Raw genomic sequence first — 19457 nt, 5'->3', positions numbered from 1 at the left:
GACCCCCCCCCCCCCCCCAATGGGGGACACGTCGTCCCTTACCTAGTCGACGTTTTCATCGACGTGTTCTTCGTCGTCTTCATAGTAGTTGGAGTCGTGCTCCGAACCTGGATCCGACGGCTGTTCTGGATCCTCAGTCTCGGCGACCTCATCGTCGAAGATATTCACCGGATCGGGCGCTGGCTTCGTCATTGTTTGTCTTGCGGCACGTCGGAGCCCAAGCGTCTTCTTTGACCGGAACCGAGCACAAGCTAGACAGTTGTCCTCGTTGTGGTCTGGTGATAAGCACTTGTTGCACACCGGGTGTACATCGATGTGCGGGTATTTAGAGTTACAAAGGGGGCATCGTTTGAACGGGCTCCGTTCCATCGACGATCGGGCCTCGTGTCGAAAAGGCCACGCGGTTCTCTTCGACGTCCTGCTTCGAAAATACCGGGAACAAGAACTCTGCACCGATCGAAATAACAATACCGACGACCCTGAAGGCCTTTTGGCCTTGTAGAAAAGTTTCCGAACTTGAGTAAAGAAAAGTACATCCGAACCCAATGGCGGAAAAAAACAATCTGAGGATGGAGGGGATGCCCATCCGCACTGTAGTCCAGGGGAGGAGCCACCTATCTCGTGATACTTCGAAGACTCTTCCAGGACAACAATGTGCAATCATCCGGACCCAGGACTAGGCGGCGATCTATGCACAAGATGTGAATTCAGCAGCCCACATGCCTTGAACACTACGTTCTTCACTCATCACCTTGGCAAAAACCCCACGTCAAGCTCTGGAGCTTACTGGAACTCGGTTACGATCCACCATAGGCCGGTTTTGGCTGTTACACCTCTGCCCCGGGCCTCGTTTAACCACACAACTGGACATGTATCCTGACGCTGTGAACCTGCTGTCTGGACCTAAGGCTAGTGTACCAGGTCATGCTGCTGCTGTTCAGTCTTCTTCCTTTTCTTCCCGCTGTTCTCTTCTTTCTTTCTCCCTTCTCTTTCTATTTTTGGTCCTCCAAGTCCAACATCACATGCATGGCTTCATGCTCAGCACTTATTGACTGTAAAATATCTACTCCTGAATTGCCATTCTTACTTCTCTTGTGATAGGTCTCTGGACTTTATTGCCTTATGTATATATCATATGTGTATGCCATGCATTATTCTGTGTATCCTTTTGTTTCTTTTGCCTACTTTTGATCCTTTAATAAAAAAGATTTGAAATAAAAAAAATAAAAAAAGACTTATTCAAAGAAAAACAACTTGCACAATCTGGACCCAACATTATATGGCAGGAGTATGCAAAGCATGTGTATCTACAGTCACACATGCTCCAAACAGGAGTTACAAACCACAAAGTCAATGGTAAGCAACGGGCAGACTGCATTCCCTGGTCAACTTTCTCATTGCCCCCAAGAGGTCATTAGCAAACCAGACAGCTGCACTGTCTTGTAGCCTGCGACCTAAAAAGCCTCTGAATGGTACACAAGTACGGTTTAGGTTAAATGGGTGTGTCGTGGAGAGAAATCCGAATGTAAATGCCCAAGAAATCGGGTTTAAGCTCTGGAAGGCTTATAGATATGTTGTGGACAAACATGGTTAGAGCCAGGGCAACACATGCCGCCATTCTTCAAATTACTGACAATAAAAACAGGGAATCCTTGTTTTCAGTACTAAAAGTTCCCAATGATCTTTCCTTTATCGTAACTGAAATCATAGCTTTTCACAAAATACACAGCTGAAGCTCATTTGGGAGTGCTAGCCACACATACATTTGTGAATAGAAAGAATACCCATGTTTGACTGCTGAGCATACTAAAAAGTGCCTCAATTTGTCTTTATAGTGTTCAATCTGCACAAGCTGTAGAAAGGAGGGTACTGTTTCAGTACAAAGACATGTTGCAGAGGTGATGCAGCTGTCTTGACCACAAAATATGTAATAGGAAGGAGAAGTAAGACAGCTTAAATGAAAGCATGCAGGTCAGTTTAATTGAGAACATTATGCATGCAGCGTCTTGCAGGGTACTCTGTCCAGTAGCGTAAATCTTCCATGCTTTTCGTCCCACTAAACCCACAAAGATACAAGTTAAGACACCATAAGAAATCCATATCATTTATTTGAAGACTGTACAAAATACTTTATAAAACCGGTCATAAGATACATAGCACTGATAACGCGGTATCCCTCCCCTTTCACCTTACACAACAGCAAAAAGCATTCAAACTCCATTTTACTCCTCTGAAGCTCCTGAGCTATACCTGAAGCAAAAGGTCATGTTCACATATACAAGTGACAGTTATATAGGCTTATTTACACTGTGCACTGCTCCCGCCCATTTGTAGTGCAAGCAGTTCCAACCTTTACATATATTATATATTTATTATCTCACATATTAACACTTTTACAAGGTAGAAAATTCAGATTTGCTGAAAAAACCAGCAAAAACTGAGCACCATGTCCATGGAGGAATTGACCTTCACACCAACTGGGCTAAAAAAAACTCTAGCAGTAGCAGTTGGAAGGGTTACACCATGACTCGAATGGCTCCTTTCATGGTAACTGATTGATGATGGTCCACATGCCCCCACTTGATTCCGGTCACTGGTAGTGTCATCGGCTGATATCCCGGTTGGAATCCCAGAGTTTTGTGGTTGGTTCAGTCTTTAAGGGGTCAAAGAAAGGGTGTTTCAGGCATTCTCCAAGCGTTGTGCGCTTGCCTGGCTCATACTCGAGCATGCTCTCAATCAGGTCAAAGAGTTGGTGATGTTCTTCAGCCTCAGACATCAGATACCGCTGTTAGGAGATAAACAGTATTAGACAAGACAAAGCAGAATGTCGTGCTTGCTGGATGATTCACTGGTTAACTGTGACAAATGACGACTGACCGCAGTAAGTGGACAGTTTCAATTATTTTCCACAAGCTAACTAATTAAAAGTTGTAAATCAATTCTTGCATTTCCAGTTTTTATTTCTCCCTTCTGCTTGGTGTCCAGCCCAACCTGTATGGGGCATTGGATTTGGAAAACCTCTGTTTTGCCAGTCACTCCGGGCATTCCAAACACTTAGTGGCAGTGGGAAAAACAGATGTCATGTCCTCTCCTTTCTCTGCTGTCAGAAGTCCCACCATGGGACTTCCAGGGAAAAGAGGTGTGAGGCAGTGGTGAAGGGAATGGTAAATAATTGCCTAGAACCGCCCTGGCAGCACTGCACGTGATGAAACATTTCAAGTATTGCACAAGACCTCTTATTTTGTACCTCTAACGCTCAGCCAGCTGCGCGGTTACCAAATCTCATTAACTTAAAAAAAAATGTATTCCAAGGTCTAAGACTTAGCAACTTTTCAAAGTTCCAACTCACACCCCAAAAGTTACCTTGTTCATAACATTATGGATAAAACAGGTGTCCACCAAATATGTGCTCAAGTTTCAAGAAACTTTACCAGCAGCTATAGGAGATTTTACTTCACTGAGGTTAGTTGATACAAGCACAGCCGTCTTGAAACATTTTCATTGGCTTTGCTAGGTTGCAAAACATTAGATTTCATTAAACAGCAAAGGCTTATCCCACTCCTCTAGCTTAAGTACTTCCATGCACAATTAAACAGCTATGAAAGCGCAATTTTGAGAATTGTACAAATAAAAATTAATCTAGAAGAAAATAAAGCCCCACTTTTGCAACCAAAGAATAAAGACAGAATTTTAAAATGTAATATCAATTTGAAATTGTTTAGACTTAAGGTAGCTGGAAATTAAGAGCTACTGGTGCATTTTACAAGTCTACAAACAGGATTAGCGAAATGCCTTCCTAAATGAATGAACCAAAAGGAATTTTTAAATTGCAGGGCAGTACCAATAATTAATTCAACATACACACCAATGGCCTTCTCACGAACCAAACTAGGTGATTAACAATGCAACTACTTTTTATTCACATAGGTACAGACAAAAACAAATTCATGGCGCTCTTAAAGGGCAGTTAAACTCATTTGCAAGCTATGTATATATATTCCCTGGCCAAATGAAACTCGATTCAGCCCCAACACAACAGGTAATGCTTAGAGCTTAATCTTACCCCAGTAACCTACTTGTGGTGGACAATATGAGCAGATCTCTTCGAATAATGGCCTGACAGTGGGTAAAAAGTGTCAATGCTCAAATTTAAAAGCCATGCAGTAACATCATTCTGAGATTATACATTCCAAAGACATGACTGTGCTCACAGGCACATGGACTCGAGCCACACACATCAGGATGGGCAGAGCTCCGAGGCATGCACTGTTCAGTCCACAAACGCACATCAAGAGGGCAGACAGTTCACTATTGTTCCTTACCCGCAGTGGTTTACAGTTCTCCCTCACGTATCGGCCGGCAGAGGAATTCTCATCCCAGTCCAAACGGCCATGATAGAAATATTTCTGTTTTCTGTCATATAAAAAAAAAGACAAACACATTAGAGAACTTAAATCAATGGATAATCCAGCAAATTACTGCAGTAAATTTCAGTACAAGGCGAAAAACACCCACCTAGGACAATCACAAAAAGGGTAACATTTTCCATTCATGAGATGTGTAGCTGCAGATACACATGCTGTGCATAGATTGTAAAGCAGTACTCTCTAAAGCGGTGGCCAATATTAGCTTGTTGGCGTGTATAGATCTTCACACAGGAATGTTTGATAAGAGTGTGTGGAGTAGACCACATAGCTTCTTTGCAGAAGTCAGCTATTAAAATGTTACCCAAGAAAGCCATTGAAGCCCCCTTTTTGAGTGTAGATTGGAATATGGGAGAGATAGGCAAAGGTCTTTTAGATTTGACATAACAGGTCTGAATGCGTTTGACCAACCCGCATTCTATACCAGACAAGATTTAGATGGGGCACACCCCTTGTGTGGATGAAGTGCTGGCCAGTGTAGCCTTGTAATTTTAGGCTGCATTATTTGTCTTTGATTTTCTCTTAAGTGTCTATGCAAGACTGCAGAAGACAACTTAAGAGACTATTTAGATTGCTCCGGGGTCCACGCACATAGGCGGGACTATTCACTAGATTATGACTATACACAGAGATCCCCTACTACAGAACCTTATATCACTTAATATGTATTAAATTAGGGCATAATAAGCAGTTAATAAAATACCAAGGTTGCATTCGCAATGCGTGGGGAAGGGGGCTTCTCAAACTATAACCTTTAATTCCTTGACAGTGACTACTGGTATTTTACCTTTGGTCCATACAAGCTAAAGCTATAAAGACACCTCTGGGGGCTGTGGAGGTTTACCAGTAGTAACCCATACTTTTGGAGGGTGGAGGAGGAGTAGGCACAGAAATATGCAGACTGGCAGCCTTTTTGATCTTATGCAGTTATAAATCTGTTCCAGTGTAAAACGCTTGTTTGGCAATTTGTTTATAGACTCTTATTGTGTCAACAAACCTGCATGCTCCTGATCAAACTGACAAATGTTTGATTTTATGTACAGGTGGTAACGTATGCTGAAGATCAAGTAATGACCTGCAGAACAAGTTACTTACCTTCTGTAACGCTTTTTCTGGTGGATACAGTATCTGCCTGTGGATTCCTCACCTTGTGAATATCCAACTGCATCAGCAACATTCGGAAATTCTTTTTGTAGCTCCACGCCGACGACGTCACAGAAGCAAGGCATCGCGCGCGGCTCCGCTGACATCACAGACTCCATAATAGGCCTACATCGGCGTGATGACATCAGTTCAGCATATATAGTCAAGAACGGGGGATTGGAACTAAGAGCTTGAAGCTCACTTACCCTCCTTGCCGAGGTGATCGCAACCAGGAAGACCGTCTTAAAAGACAAAAGCCTCATGGGACACTTGTGTAAGGGTTCGAAGGGAGAACCCATCAAGTAGGTTAATACAAGATTTAAATCCCACTGAGGAACAATAGAAGGAGTAGGAGGGAACTTATTAGCGAGTCCCTTCAGAAATCTCAAAACAGGAGATTTGAAAAGAGACGGCTGGTCCGGCAAACAGAGAAATGCCGACAATGCAGAAAGATAGCCCTTCACCGTAGCAACAGCTAAACCTTGCTGCGCCAAGGAAAGAGCAAACTAGTATATCAGATAAATGGGCTTTCAAAGGGGCAACAGACTTCTCCCCACACCAAGAAACAAATTTAGACCAACTATAAGAGTAGATAGACATCATGTGGGAGAGAAAAGGAATTCAGGTTGCCCCGTTCAATCTCCAGGCATGAAGTTGTAAGGTCTGGAGGTGGGGGTGTAGAACCTGCCCCTCAATCTGAGAGAGGAGGTCTGCCCTGAGAGGAAGACTGAGCGGCGGGCACGAGGAGAGGTGGAGAAGATCCGTGTACCACACCCTTCTTGGCCAATCCGGTGCGATCAAAATGACTTGGGCCCGTTCTTGGTGCATCTTCCTCAAAACCCGAGGAATCAAGGGTATGGGAAGAAATGCGTAAAGGAGTCGTGAGACCCAACTCAACTGAAACGCATCCTCCAATGCTCCCTGCATCGGATACTGGAGACTGCAGAATGACAGGCAGTGAGCGTTCTCGTGAGTGGCAAACAGGTCCACCTGAGGAGTTCCCCACATCCGAAAGACGTGACGAACTATCTCTGGATGAAGCCTCTACTCGTGGTCGGCTGAGAACTGCCGACTGAGACTGTCTGCACGTACGTTCAGAACACCGGCCAGATGATTTGCCATCAGACAAATCTGATGGTCTTGAACCCAGGACCAGAGATGCAGAGCCTCTCTGCAGAGACACTGCGACCCCACTCCTCCCTGCTTGTTGACATACCACATCGCGGTGGTGTTGTCCGTCAGGACTTGCACAGATGGACCGCGAAGGGAAGGAAGGAAAGCCTTGAGCGCCAGACGTATCGCCCGTAACTCTAGACGGTTGATGTGAAGCAACCTTTCATTTGGAGATCAAAGACCCTTGATCTCCAGATTGCCCAGATGAGCACCCCACCCTAGAGAGGATGCATCCGTTATCACTGAGGCAAATGATGGAGGCAGATGGAAGGGCTTTCCTTGAGACAGATTGCCCTCCACACTCCACCAAGACCGATCCGCTGCAGCTTCTCTGGAGATCCTGATCGACTCGGAGATCTCCGTTGTGCTGATACCACTGCCTGCGGAGGCACCACTGGAGTGCCCTCATGTGCCAGCGTGCCTGGTTGACTAACAGAATGCAGGAAGCCATCAGACCGAGCAGACGAAGGACCTTCAGGACTAGAACGAATGCTCAATTGTAAAATAAAGTAATCAACTTCCTGTATGTTGAGAATCCTTTGAGCGGGAGGGAATGCCCGACATACAGTTGTGTCCAGTACATCACCTATGAACAGGTTGCGCTGGGAGGGCACCAGGTGAGATTTGGGTACATTTATCGAAAAACCCAACCTGTACAACAACCGAGTTGTGTCTTGCAGATGATGGAGCGCTCTCTCTGGAGATTCTGCTTTGATCAGCCAATCGTCCAGATAAGGGAATACCAGTATCCCTGACCTTCTGAGATGTGCTGCCACCACAGCCATCACCTTGGTGAAGACTCGAGGCGCAGTAGTAAGACCAAACGGAAGGACCGCAAACTGGTAATGTTGCGAACCCACCGTGAAACAGAGATACTTCCTGTGCGACTTCAGGATGGGGATGTGAAAATACGCATCTTGCAAGTCGATCAACACCATCCAGTCTTCTTCCAGCAGCGCTTGAAGAACCTGCGCAAGGGTGAGCATCTTGAACTTCTCGTGCTTCAGAAAAAGGTTCAAGATCCTGAGATCCAGGATTGGACGAAGTCTGCCATCCTTCTTGGGGGATCAGGAAATACCGGGAGTAGCATCCCTGACCCCTTTCCTGCTCCGGAACCACCTCTATCGCACCTTTTCTTAACAACGCCAGGACTTCCTCCTGCAGGAGTAGCAGGTGGTCCTCCGAGCAAAACCCTTGACAAGGAGGGTAATTCGGAGTGAATTCCCGAAAGGGAAGTGCATACCCATTCTCTAAGAGATTGAGAAACCAAAGGTCTGATGTGACCGATTACCAATCCTGTAGAAAATAGGTAAGCCAACCCCCTACAGGACCCGCATGATCTGGAATGGCGGATCTAGGGCTGCTTTGCTGATGTTGGAGGGGGTTGGGAAGAGGAGGAGAAGGCTTGACGTCCGAGGACAAATTTTTTGTCTGCCTCTGTATGACCTATACAGTGAATTTTGCTGTTGCTGCTGTTGACTGTTTATAGGGACGAAAGGAGGACCTTCCAAAACCCCTATATCTTGTTCACAGTTCCTCTGGACTGTAGTCCCAAAGACCTGGCTGTAGCCCTGCTGTCTTTAAATCTCTCCAAAGCTCCATCTGCCTTTTTTCCAAAAAGACCCGAGCCATCAAAAGGCAGATCTAATAAAGCAGCTAGGACGTCCGCAGAGAATTCAGAAGTCTTCAACCAGGCAGCTCTTCTTGTGGCAATTGAAGTTCCCATAACACTCACCACCAAGTCAGCGGTGTCTAGTCCACTTTGTATGACTTGACGTGCAGCAGCTTGAGTGTCAGCCAGCACCTCATTAAAAATGTTCCTGTCCTCCTCTGGAATCTTAGGGGTCAACTGTCTTACAGAGTCCATCAAGGCATGCATGTACCTCCCCAAGAGACATGTGGCATTCGTTGACTTAAGAGACATACTCGCCGATGAAAACACTTTCTTTGCAGTTTGGTCCTGCTTTTTCGCCTCCTTGTCCCCAGGCACCTGAGGGAAAGCCCCCACAGATTTCTTTGAACAGGCTGCCTGTATTACCAAGCTCTCCGGTAAAGGGTGCGAAGATAAAAAGTCTTGGTCACCAGGCACCACCCTGTATCTCCTTGCAACAGCTTTAGCAACAGCAGGAGCTTTAAGAGGCCTATTCCATACCTCCAAACTATGTTCCGTCAAAGCCTCATTGAAAGGAAGCATAGGCTCCACCACAGAAGACGGGGAGTGGAGGACTTCTGTTAACAAATTGGGCTTGAATTCAGCAGTAGGCAGACTTAAATTCAAAAGTTCTGCTGTCTTCTTGATGACCACGTGGTATGGCGCAACATCCTTTGAAGGGGCATCCGATACAGAGGATAGCTCCCAGTCTGGAGATAGTTCCAATCCACTAGCCTACCTCAGGTCATCAAAGTAATCATCCTCCTGCAGCTCCCCTTCTTCGACCTCAGCCCCTCTGTACTTCGAGAAGACGCTGAGCATCACGTCTCGACCTCTCCTTCAAGAGCTGCGTCGGCGGATCCGCGGCGTCAAGATCGAATCAGGAGGCACAGGCCGATGCTCTCGAGGTCGGACCGGCGCCAGTGACGAAGGTATCGGCGTCACGGATAAATGCCAAGGCGCCGGCATAAACTGAGCTGGAGCATAAGTCTGGGGGGCTCCCAGGTTGAATGCCAATGGACCCATGGGTCCTGCCGGTGCTTCAGAGGGGTACACAGCTCTTGAATAGACACCGTACATCGCGTTTAAAAACTGTCTAGGGTCTTGACCTGGGCCTGGAAAAGGTGGGTATGGGCCCACAGGTTGCCCTCGAGGAGGCACCGGATTAGTCTCCTCTTTTTCGGGTTGGTGAGCCTGAGTCGTCAAACCCTCAGGTAAGGGAGCATCCTCCTCCACACGAACTGGAGATCGAGACCGCGCCAGAGCGGGATTCGACACCGGAGCCGGTGAATGCTCCGGCGACTTCACAGGCGAAACCTCACCTTCCGGATCCACAACTGGAGAAGGGGATATCTCCTTACAACGTCTCCTACTCAGCGACTTCGGTCTCGAATCCGATCCTTCCCAGAGTGATGTCGAGATCCATGCTTCCTTATCTTGTGCTTCTTTTTTGCTGATCTAGAAGCATGCCCAGACGATGACTTCGAAGGAGACTCCATGCGTGACCTCGAAGACTTCTTCTCTCTTTTACCTTTCATCTTGGCAACCAGAAGCTTCGCCTCTCTTTCACGAAGGGCCTTTGGGTTCATCTTCTTACATGAAGAACACCCTTGGACATCATGGTCCGAGCTCAGGCACCAAATGCAGTCCTCATGCGGGTCCGTGATCGACATCATCTTCCCGCATTCTCCGCACGGCTTGAATCAGGTCTTCTTCGAGGACATCGCGACAGGAGACAAAGAAGCAAGAAGACACTGATAGGAACAAACAGTAACAAAGTTACTAAACAGCTACAGAGGATCCCTCGAATACCGTTAGCGTCGACGATGCGGAAAAAAGGGAACTGATGTCATCACGCCAAAGTAGGCCTATTATGGAGTCGGTGACGTCAGCGGAGCCGCGCGCGATGCCGTGTCTCTGTGACGTTGTCCAGGAGCTAAAAAAGTATTTCCGAATGTTGCTGACGCAGGGGGATATTCACAAGGTGAGGAATCCACTGGCAGATGTATCCATTAGAACTTGTTTTACAATTGACTTCTTAAAGGACAGAAATAGTGAGAGTGGAATTATGAAAATTGTTTTTTGTCACATAAGGAAAATTATACTTGCCCTGTAAATATTTGTCTGTAGCGTGTATCACTGTAGATTAACGTACTATGTAAACTCAGGCCATCTAGCACTGGGCTCAGACATCTGCAACTTGTGTTTCGTCAAAGAAGTGTTTTTAGTCATAAGGTACACAGCGACTACTCTTTATGCTGGCATTGTGCATAGGCACGAACTCTATGCTAGACAGTTTTTTTTTAAATTATGCAGACCATGTACATGTACAGCAATAAGTAGTTACCTGTGATCCGGAACACATGAAAGTGAAATTTACTAACACCTAAAACTATCAAATCTAAAAGTAATTTTTCTGGACCAGAAAGAACCACTAAATCGTTAGCAGGTACTAATTTCTACATATACTGCCTATAGTTTTAGGAGTAGTCCTCTGCTTCTAGCACGTGTATCGCACAAAAATTATTCTAAAGTTAATCTTCTCTCTATTGAACTATTAAAGTTTTCAAATTCACTGGCATAAACTAACAAGAAAGGACTCAATTTCCTGCTCTTCACCTGGTTTTGCGAGTCATCCGTGACGGCAGAGGACCCAAAATTCTTTCCATCATGGCCAGGTGCTCGCGGTTGTCATGCGTCTGAAACAAAAGACAAAGGTTATTCCTTAACACAAGACTCCAATGCTACATGCATCTTTAACTGGTTTATACAAATATTCCTAAGGAAATTCAACACAGAGCTGGGTATACTGACACAGGAAGCAAACCTCTCTGCAAGGTCAGTCTTCTATGCCTTTACTGAGACTATTTCGGCAAGTAAAGTAAGACAAAATTGGGCGCAACAGACACTAAGGGACAGCATAGCCTGATCAAAAAAAGAGCCCTGGATGCTGAAACTGAACATAACAGCAGCTGGTCTACAGAACTTGGTGCATATCCGACAACAGTTTAACATTAGAGCAAAAACCTTTTCAAACCAGGTCACTAATAACCTAGATTATGCTTACTGGAGTCTCCTAGAAGGAAAGTATAGAATGAAACCTTGTACACAATCCTAATTATTTTTCATGTGCATCCCTTGCTAATTTATATCTGAATTCCATGACTCCATTTGAGACCACGAAACTGTATAAATAAAAATTTCTAGTTTCTGTAATGAATTCAATTAAGAAAGCATACTCACCTAAAGAACATTTTAAAAAGTAGGTATATGTCCGGAGTTAGCAAAAACCCATGACAAAGCCAATATCAAGTGTCAAAATCTCAAATGAAAGAAATTTGTCGAAACTAAGGCACATTAGAAGAGCGCTTTTTAAACTTTGGCTTCTTTAGACCCACCACAGAATATTTAATGGAAGCCAAGGACCGCAGCCTAAAACATTTCCAGAACGGACCTCAAAAAAAATACATATAATAGAGGATATAAACAAATTACATACAGTTTGAAATATTTTATTTAATTCTCAAACAAAAACATTCAAAAGTAGACCTTCTATTGGAAAAGTTGAAGGTTTTCAAAACAGGGTTTTAGTTTTAAAGGATGAAGTGATATACTAGACTAGCATATTCCAATGCCTTTTTTGTTCCGAATGCAAATCTGCAAATATGGATTTTCTTTGAAAAAGTGATTACAGGAATCCCAGACATGGGCAAGACTATTCTGTGTCCATGATTATAAATTGAGCCCCTAGAGAAGTGTGAGCAATGGTGACATGGAGGGGGTAGCAATGGAAAAATGGAGTGCATGCATACAGGAAACCTCATTGGCCGAAGTTCGGATGGTTGTTGAAGCAGTCTTCTACTGCTAAATAAAAATTCTTTTATAGCTTTTCAGACATAATAAAACAGTTCACTGCTATTGACAATATGCCGGGCACTTTCAACTTCAAGGAGGGGAAGGATCCACTAATGGAAAAAACAATTTCTTAAATGGGAGTGGATCTCCCTCACATTGTAAGCAGCAGCTAATAGCTTCTATACTGCTACATATGATTTTACAAGAGCCGCAAGGAGCTAGGAATGAAAAGCAGATAAAACAAAGCACTTCAAATTTAACAAACAGATTGACAGAATTCACAGCAGTGCAACATTTTTAACTCCTGAAAATGCATTCAGTACCTGAAACAGCGTAAATCCTGCATAATATTCAAATACAATGCTGCCAATGCTCCAGACATCACAGGGATGTGCCCAGCCCAGCTCTGTCACAAGAAGTGGTGAAAATTAGACATATAAATGGAACTTGAGAAGATGCAAACTCTGGTATTTAGCCAACTAGCATTATAAACATTACCTAATATCACCTCGGGGGCTCTGTAATGTCTTGTGGAGACTATTGTGCTATGATGCTCATGGTCAAAGGTGGCACTACCGAAATCCACCACTTTGACTGCTGTGCTTTTCAAATTTCGCTCATCTCGCTTCTGGGAAATGAAAGTAGATGGTAGTTGGTTTAAAGGATCTTGAAAATGCTTGAATTAGGTAAAAAAAAATTACCATACATTTGTGGCAAAACCAGTACACCAATATATTTCCACACTAGCAACTAGGTGAAGTTTTCAATCCAATATCCAAGACATTTCGTTGTAAAGCAGTCCTCAAAAACAGCATCTATTTCTCAAACCTGTAAGACTGGCACTGAAGAGCTATCCTTACAAGCAGAGTGATGAGTTACTATGGTGGCGAGGCAAGATGTTCGTTGAAGTCCACCACCAAGCAATGACCTCTGAAAAAGGTTCCTCTCCAAAGTCCAGCACACTGCTTTAAAATGCATGCAGTTAGGCGTGCTTATCAGGAGGTTGCAAGTTGGTGACCACTCAATGTCTAAAAGGGAACCTATAAAACATTCCAATACTCTGGAATGCAACTCATTATTCATGATAGTTTATCTTCCTTAGCAACACCAGTTGTATATAGATCATTGATGAACATATGTACCCAAGAGAATTACTGAATGCGAATCTGAAACACAGTTGGACATTGTTCTCAGTAACTTGCAATGGACTACTTCAAGCAACGCCTTATCTAGCCACAGATTCCTTACCTTTGAATTTACCAGGTGTCAGACTAGATCCAGAAGATTTTTCTTTGAGCAATACCCCTGGGCACTGGTAGGTGGTGTTGGTGGGCTGCACAAAATGTAGTCTGTGCCGGAAGTGACGACCATATCACCTACATAGGCACCACCTCAGCACGTCTGAAACGCGGTGAAATGAAGTACCACCGACAATGGTGCGTTTGAAAAAACTAGGGTCATGAAAGGGAACAACCTTGACCCTAGAAACAACTAGGGTCATGAAAGGGAACAACCTTGACCCTAGAAACCTGTTCACAGTGCAAGAAGGATGGGTTGGTCAGGAATCTGCGTCTAGATCATGTCTCTACCAGATAGGGTGTTACTGAAGATAGAGAAATGCAGTGGCAGAATCCTTACCTTTGAATAGATAGTCAAGCAATTGCATCCCTGGTGGAAGGCTGCGGACAAAGTCTAAACTAGGAAGTCCTGCAGGACAGAACAGGCGAAGTACCCGCACCCTGCTGATTAGACTGTCCAGGCAGTAGCGTTTGGTGAACATGTGCTATGACGCCCATGTCGCTTTCTGACAGCTATCCAGAATGGGGAGTCCACGTGCTAGTGCAGTGATCACAGCTTTAGCTCTTAAAAATTAAAGAGGCTGCTTTTTCGCCAAAGCACAGCAGATCTTAATGCTGTGAGAGATGGTCCGTTTCTGCACTGCCCGACTTTTCTTCACACCAACATACCCCACAAAGAGTTGGTGGCCCACCCTAAAATTATTGGTGCAGTCAAGGTATAACGACAACGCTCTTTTTGGATCCAGACGGCGGAGTCGCTCCTCTTCCTTAGAGGGATGTGGAGGAGCGTATAAGGTGGAGGAGCGTATAAAGTGGGCAAAGTGACAGAATATCCCACATGAAAAGGTGTCACCACTTTCGGAAGGAAATAGGCTCAAGTGTGAAGCACCAATTTGTCAGGGAATAGCACCAAGAAAGGGGGGGGGGGGGGGGGGGGGTTGACTATGGAGCCTGCAGTTTACTCACCCTCATGGCAGATGTAATGGTCACTGAAAAGGCAGTTTTAATGGTGAGGAGACAATTGTGCAGGGGGCTCAAAGGGAGCATACATGGAAGGGGCGAACCAAATTAAGTGGAAATGTTAGTACAAGACCGTTTAAGAATCTATTTACAATAGGTGACTTAAATCAGGAGGGTTGGTCTGGCAGCCTTAGGAATGCGGACAAATACCATTCAGAATGCCCAGAGCAGAGCCCTGCGGCGTGAGGATGAAAATAAAAAGCAAAGCATCAGACAGGAAAGTTGAAGAGGGTTGATAGACTTCTCTGCACAATAGAATACAAATTTCTTCCACCGGCAGGCATATGCAGTTTTAATGGAGGGACGCCTGCCTGCCAGAATAACATTGCACACTTCAGGAGGAAGGTCAAACTCTCTCAACTGCTGCCACTCAATCTCCATGCAAATCGGCCTAGAGTTGGCAGGTTCATGTGGAGAACCCTCCCCTGCTGCTGCAACAGAAGATCCTACCAAAGGGTCAGCCTGATCGGAGGATCTATGCTCATTTGCAGGAGCTAGAGTGTCTCCAAGTGAGAGTCGACTTGGAAACTCCAGCTCGCAAAACTGCTGACATTGTGCTTCAGCAGCAGAGGTGAACCAGTCCAATCACGGCTCTCCCCACTGCTAAAAGACAATGCTCCACCTCCAGGTGGAGATGCCATTGGATATCCGCTAGACATAGATTACTAAGTTAGTCTGCTCTGGCGTTTACGGAACCATATGGCCGTGGTGTCCGTGAACACCTGCACTAGCCTTCCTTTGATGGAGGGTGGAAAGGCTTTCAATGCCAGTCGGAACCATGGAGATCCAGCAGGTTGATATTCTCTGATCTCCACCTCTCCCAGATGGCTGACCCATCTCAGGAGTGATGCATCGGTCACTACAGTGAGAACTGGTTGAGGAAGGGAGAGTGGTCTGCCTGATCCAGTCGTGGTTCTTCAGCCACCACTGCAGATCTCGTGCAGTTCCCTTAGAGATCTGGACCATTTCAGGGAGATTTAACTGATGCTGCACCCACCGGAATTACAGGTCCCACTGCAGAGCCCGCATATGCCATCTGGCATGTGTTACTAACAGGATGCATGAGGCCCAGTAGCCTCAGTCACTCTCACTGAAATCCAGAATAGAGGATGAAACATGAGTATCATCGCATTAATATACTCAACTCAAAGCTCGTGAGGATAGGCCTGAAACTGCAATGTGTCCAGAACTTGTTTCTGAAGAGAGCGAGAAGGTCCAGAGGACCCGGTACTGGATAATTCCTAAAAATTGCAGGAGGAACTTTTGCTTGATGCTCTGGACCCTTCCAACCTCATATTAAGCCAGTAAAAGTAAAGGTGTAAACAAGTGTTCCTCTCTTCCCAAGCATTTTTTTTTTTAACAGAAGGATTGCCACTTGCACGGATTTACCCGGGGACTGATAGTGATCGGACACCATTTTGGCTGCACAAAACTTTGAATTTTGAAGCAATCTGGAAAATAAGCAACCTATGTTAAAATATGCGTTTGATCATACATGATGTTTAGCCTTGAGAAAGCCCTGGCTACATTTGCCACATAGGGCGAAACACGTGTCGGCTGTTCCACTCTATAAAATCTGGCTACACAAAAAAATTAAATGAGTGAAATGGATTTATAAATCAACCTATGCAAATAAAAGAACCAACTTTATAAATCAGTGTGGATCTCTGTGTTGTACTCCAAGTAAGGACTCAACCTTCTGTTAATAAAAAAACGCTTTGGAAGAGGAACACTTGCTTACACCTTTACTGTGTCCAGAACTGCTCAGATGAACTGGAGTGTTGGAGAGGATGTCAGGTGTGCCTTCGGCACGCTGATGGTGAACCCTGCAAATAAAGGAGGTTTGCTGCAGTCTGGAAGGGGGAAGAAGACAGGCGGGGCAAGCCCGCATTCAACAGCCAGTCACCGAGATAAGACTGACACTCCTGATCTGCACACATGAATAGCAGCCACCACCATCATCATCATCTTGGTGAACACCGAAGGGCGCTGGTAAGGCCAACGGGGAGCACAGTGAACTGAAACTGCACATGACCTACCATAAACCGCAAGTAGCACCGATGGGCAGGCAGGACGGGAATGCGGAAATAGGCGTCCTGCAAGTCAAACACTACCACCCAGTCTCCTGGATCCCGGGCAGACAGGCCCGAGCTAGTGTGAGCATCTTTAATTTCTCCTTTTTTTAGAAATTAGTTGAGGGCTTGTACATCTAGGATAGGACGAAGAAGCCCCTTGTCCTTTTCCGGGACCAGAAATTAGCATGGTACCAACCACAGCAGACTTCTGGTACCAGAACCCTTTCTATGGCTCCCTCGGCCAAGAGTCAGGACTTCGTCCCGGAGTAAAATGAAAGGATCTTCAGTCAGCCGGTCATAGAATGAAACAAGGATAACCTCCCTCCCCAAAGAGGAGGGAGTAGCCCCTTTGAACTAGCTGGAGGACCCACCTGTTCGATGTGATGTTAGCCAGTGGTGGTGGCGATAGTTGATCCGGTCACCAACTGGCTGCCCATGGTCTGGAAGGGTGAGGCTAGGAGGGCTTGGAGGCTGATGCTGCTGGTGGTGGTCTGACCTCACCCATGGCTGCCCGACCCATGTGGTCGAACACAGCCACGGCCACACAGGGGTTGTTGGGCTTGTGCAGCACAGTGGCTGGGCTGTAGCCAGTGAGTTCTTAAAGCGATTGAGCAACTTGTCTGCCCAGTCTCCAAAGAAACAGGTGCCATCAAAGGGCATGTCCATGAGCGAAGCCTGGACATCCACCAAGAAGCCAGATGTTCTCAGTCAGGCGTGGCGCCAGACAGCCACTGCTGATAAAATTGCTCTGCTAGTCAATCGTGTTTAAACTACATCAAATGGCGAACTTTGCTGCATCTCTCCCACCTGACACTGCTTGGGAAAGGGCGGCCTGGTCCTTCCCCAGAGCTTTGGCAGCACTTGTGCAACTATTTCCCACACGAGTAACGACCCAATAAGCATGCAGTGTTCACAGACCACAACAAAGCTGGCGGAAGAAAAAAATTTCCTGCCCCAACTATCCAGCCTCTTGGATTCCATTTCAGGGGGAACGGAAGGGAACATGCCCAGGTATGTAGAAGAAAAGAACTGACGCCAGCACGCCGAGGTGGCACCTATATAGGCGAGGCGGACGTCACACAGTGCCAACTGACGCCACCTACTTTGCCAAGGATTATTGCTCTAAGAAAAATCTTCTGGGTCCAGTCGGACGCCTGGGAAATTCAAAAGGTTCAGAATCTGCAGCTAGAGGTCTATCAGATTGGTCTCTTTACCTTCCTGCAAACAGTAGCAGGAGCTTCACAAAATATTAGCACCTTCTGATTGACAGGCTAGTGATGTGTGTAAAATAAATTTCAATATTACAATTGCAGATACTGAGATGTAACTTCAATTCCATTGGGGATGTGCAGGTTCATTATGGAACTTTAACTAGGTCTTTTTTTGCATGCCTATTATGTTTTTCACCAATGTAGTGTGTGGAACTTGTGAAGATCCATTAAGTTGTCAGGTCTAAATTGCAGCCATTTCAGATAAAATATATTAAATTTGGCAAACCGCTATATCAAAAATGTTGAGGAAAAACTAGACCTGCAATAGGCACTTTTGAAGACCACCTTGCGTATTTTGAACCTCATTAATACATAGGATTCAAATTGTGTCTTCTACAAAGCACTTGCTTTCTGTAGATGTCAGCTACTGAATACAAGTGAATTTCATTACTGCTCAAGGATTGAAATAGAAGCAACAGTCAATGAAAATTACATAATACAATTAACCCCTTGCATGCTGGTGACGAACCCCAGCCGTCACGCTCCGCGGTGCTCGTGTGCGGATGACGGCTGGGGTTCGTCACGGCCCCGCCCTGTTCGTTTGTTTACCGCACAGCGACGGAAAAGGGCCAGCATCAAAGGGGTTAAAGTGGCTGCTGGGTTACCTTTTCAATGTTGTAAGTGAGCTCATAATCCGAAGAAACAAACAAGATGTTCTCTGGTTTCAAGTCTGTGTGCGTCAGCTTGTTGTCATGAAGAACTAAAGAGAAAGCAGCAAGTAAATTCACATGAAGACCAAACACTCACAATAAGATATATTCAACTGTGGCACACATTAAGAGCTGGCAACAGCCCATTACATAAGGTGTCCAGAGAGTACAGACAGCAGCTTTAAAACTGTCTAAGGGCAACATATTAAACATTATGAGCAAGTATTCCCCTATCTCTCCAGGATATTGAAGTGAACAGTATGAAGGCTTACAAAGAAAACAATGTACAAACAATACAGAAATAAACAGTGGAAAGACAACAAATAGTATAGCAAGAGACTGGAGTCAGAAATTCAGAAGCAAACTAAAGACACTAATTGACTTACATTTTACACCTAGGCAGAGCTGATAGGCCATGTGCCGGACCTGATGAATGGGATATGGAAGATAGTTGTTGTCCTTCAGGAAGTCAAATGTGCTGAGGCCCAAAAGTTCAAAAGAGATACACATATGGCCATGGTAATCAAACCAGTCAAGCATCTGCACACACAAACTGATGAGAGAAGCAATATGGCAGTGAATAAACAGCACACAATGTTCCAGTCATATTTCATCATAGTCAGATGCTGATTAAATTTGTCACCTACCAAGAGAAACAATCCTGATTCACTGACTGATTAACAATGGCAGCTTGCCTAGATCACCACAAAACCAATTCAGAAAACTTCTATAATCGTGCACTCCCCACAATGTAACAGGAATATTTCCCTTGCTCCAGTATTACAAACTAAATCTTTAAAAGTGGATTTCGTAATATCAAACAACTGAGTTTTATAGTCATATTTACATTATACACAAAACTAATCCAAAATGGCACGTGTCGACATGAGCTATTCC

At 45.1% G+C, this 19457-nt stretch overlaps 1 protein-coding gene across 3 annotated transcripts in view; it reads right to left on the bottom strand.

Moving 5' to 3' along the window:
- Window positions 1-2090: 2090 nt before the first annotated feature.
- The window catches only part of CLK2 (CDC like kinase 2), a 55899-nt gene continuing 38532 nt past the window's right edge, over window positions 2091-19457 (bottom strand). Inside the window, exons 7-13 of one of the 3 annotated variants that reach the window (XM_078669733.1) lie at window positions 18947-19113; window positions 18516-18610; window positions 12745-12874; window positions 12570-12652; window positions 11011-11090; window positions 4323-4413; window positions 2091-2785 (exon numbers count right to left, since the gene is read on the bottom strand). In XM_078669733.1, coding sequence (XP_078525859.1) covers window positions 2603-2785; window positions 4323-4413; window positions 11011-11090; window positions 12570-12652; window positions 12745-12874; window positions 18516-18610; window positions 18947-19113 — 829 coding nt within the window. In that variant the 3' untranslated portion in view covers window positions 2091-2602. Of the gene's footprint in view, window positions 2786-4322; window positions 4414-11010; window positions 11091-12569; window positions 12653-12744; window positions 12923-18515; window positions 18611-18946; window positions 19114-19457 lie in introns of all 3 variants that reach the window. The other 2 variants (XM_078669732.1, XM_078669734.1) reach the window with 2 other exon arrangements.

Source organism: Lissotriton helveticus, chromosome 12 (assembly GCF_964261635.1).
Source record: "Lissotriton helveticus chromosome 12, aLisHel1.1, whole genome shotgun sequence".
NCBI lineage: Eukaryota > Metazoa > Chordata > Amphibia > Caudata > Salamandridae > Lissotriton > Lissotriton helveticus.
Note: the sequence above shows the minus strand (reverse complement) of the source record. Positions and strands in the feature narration are given on the sequence as shown.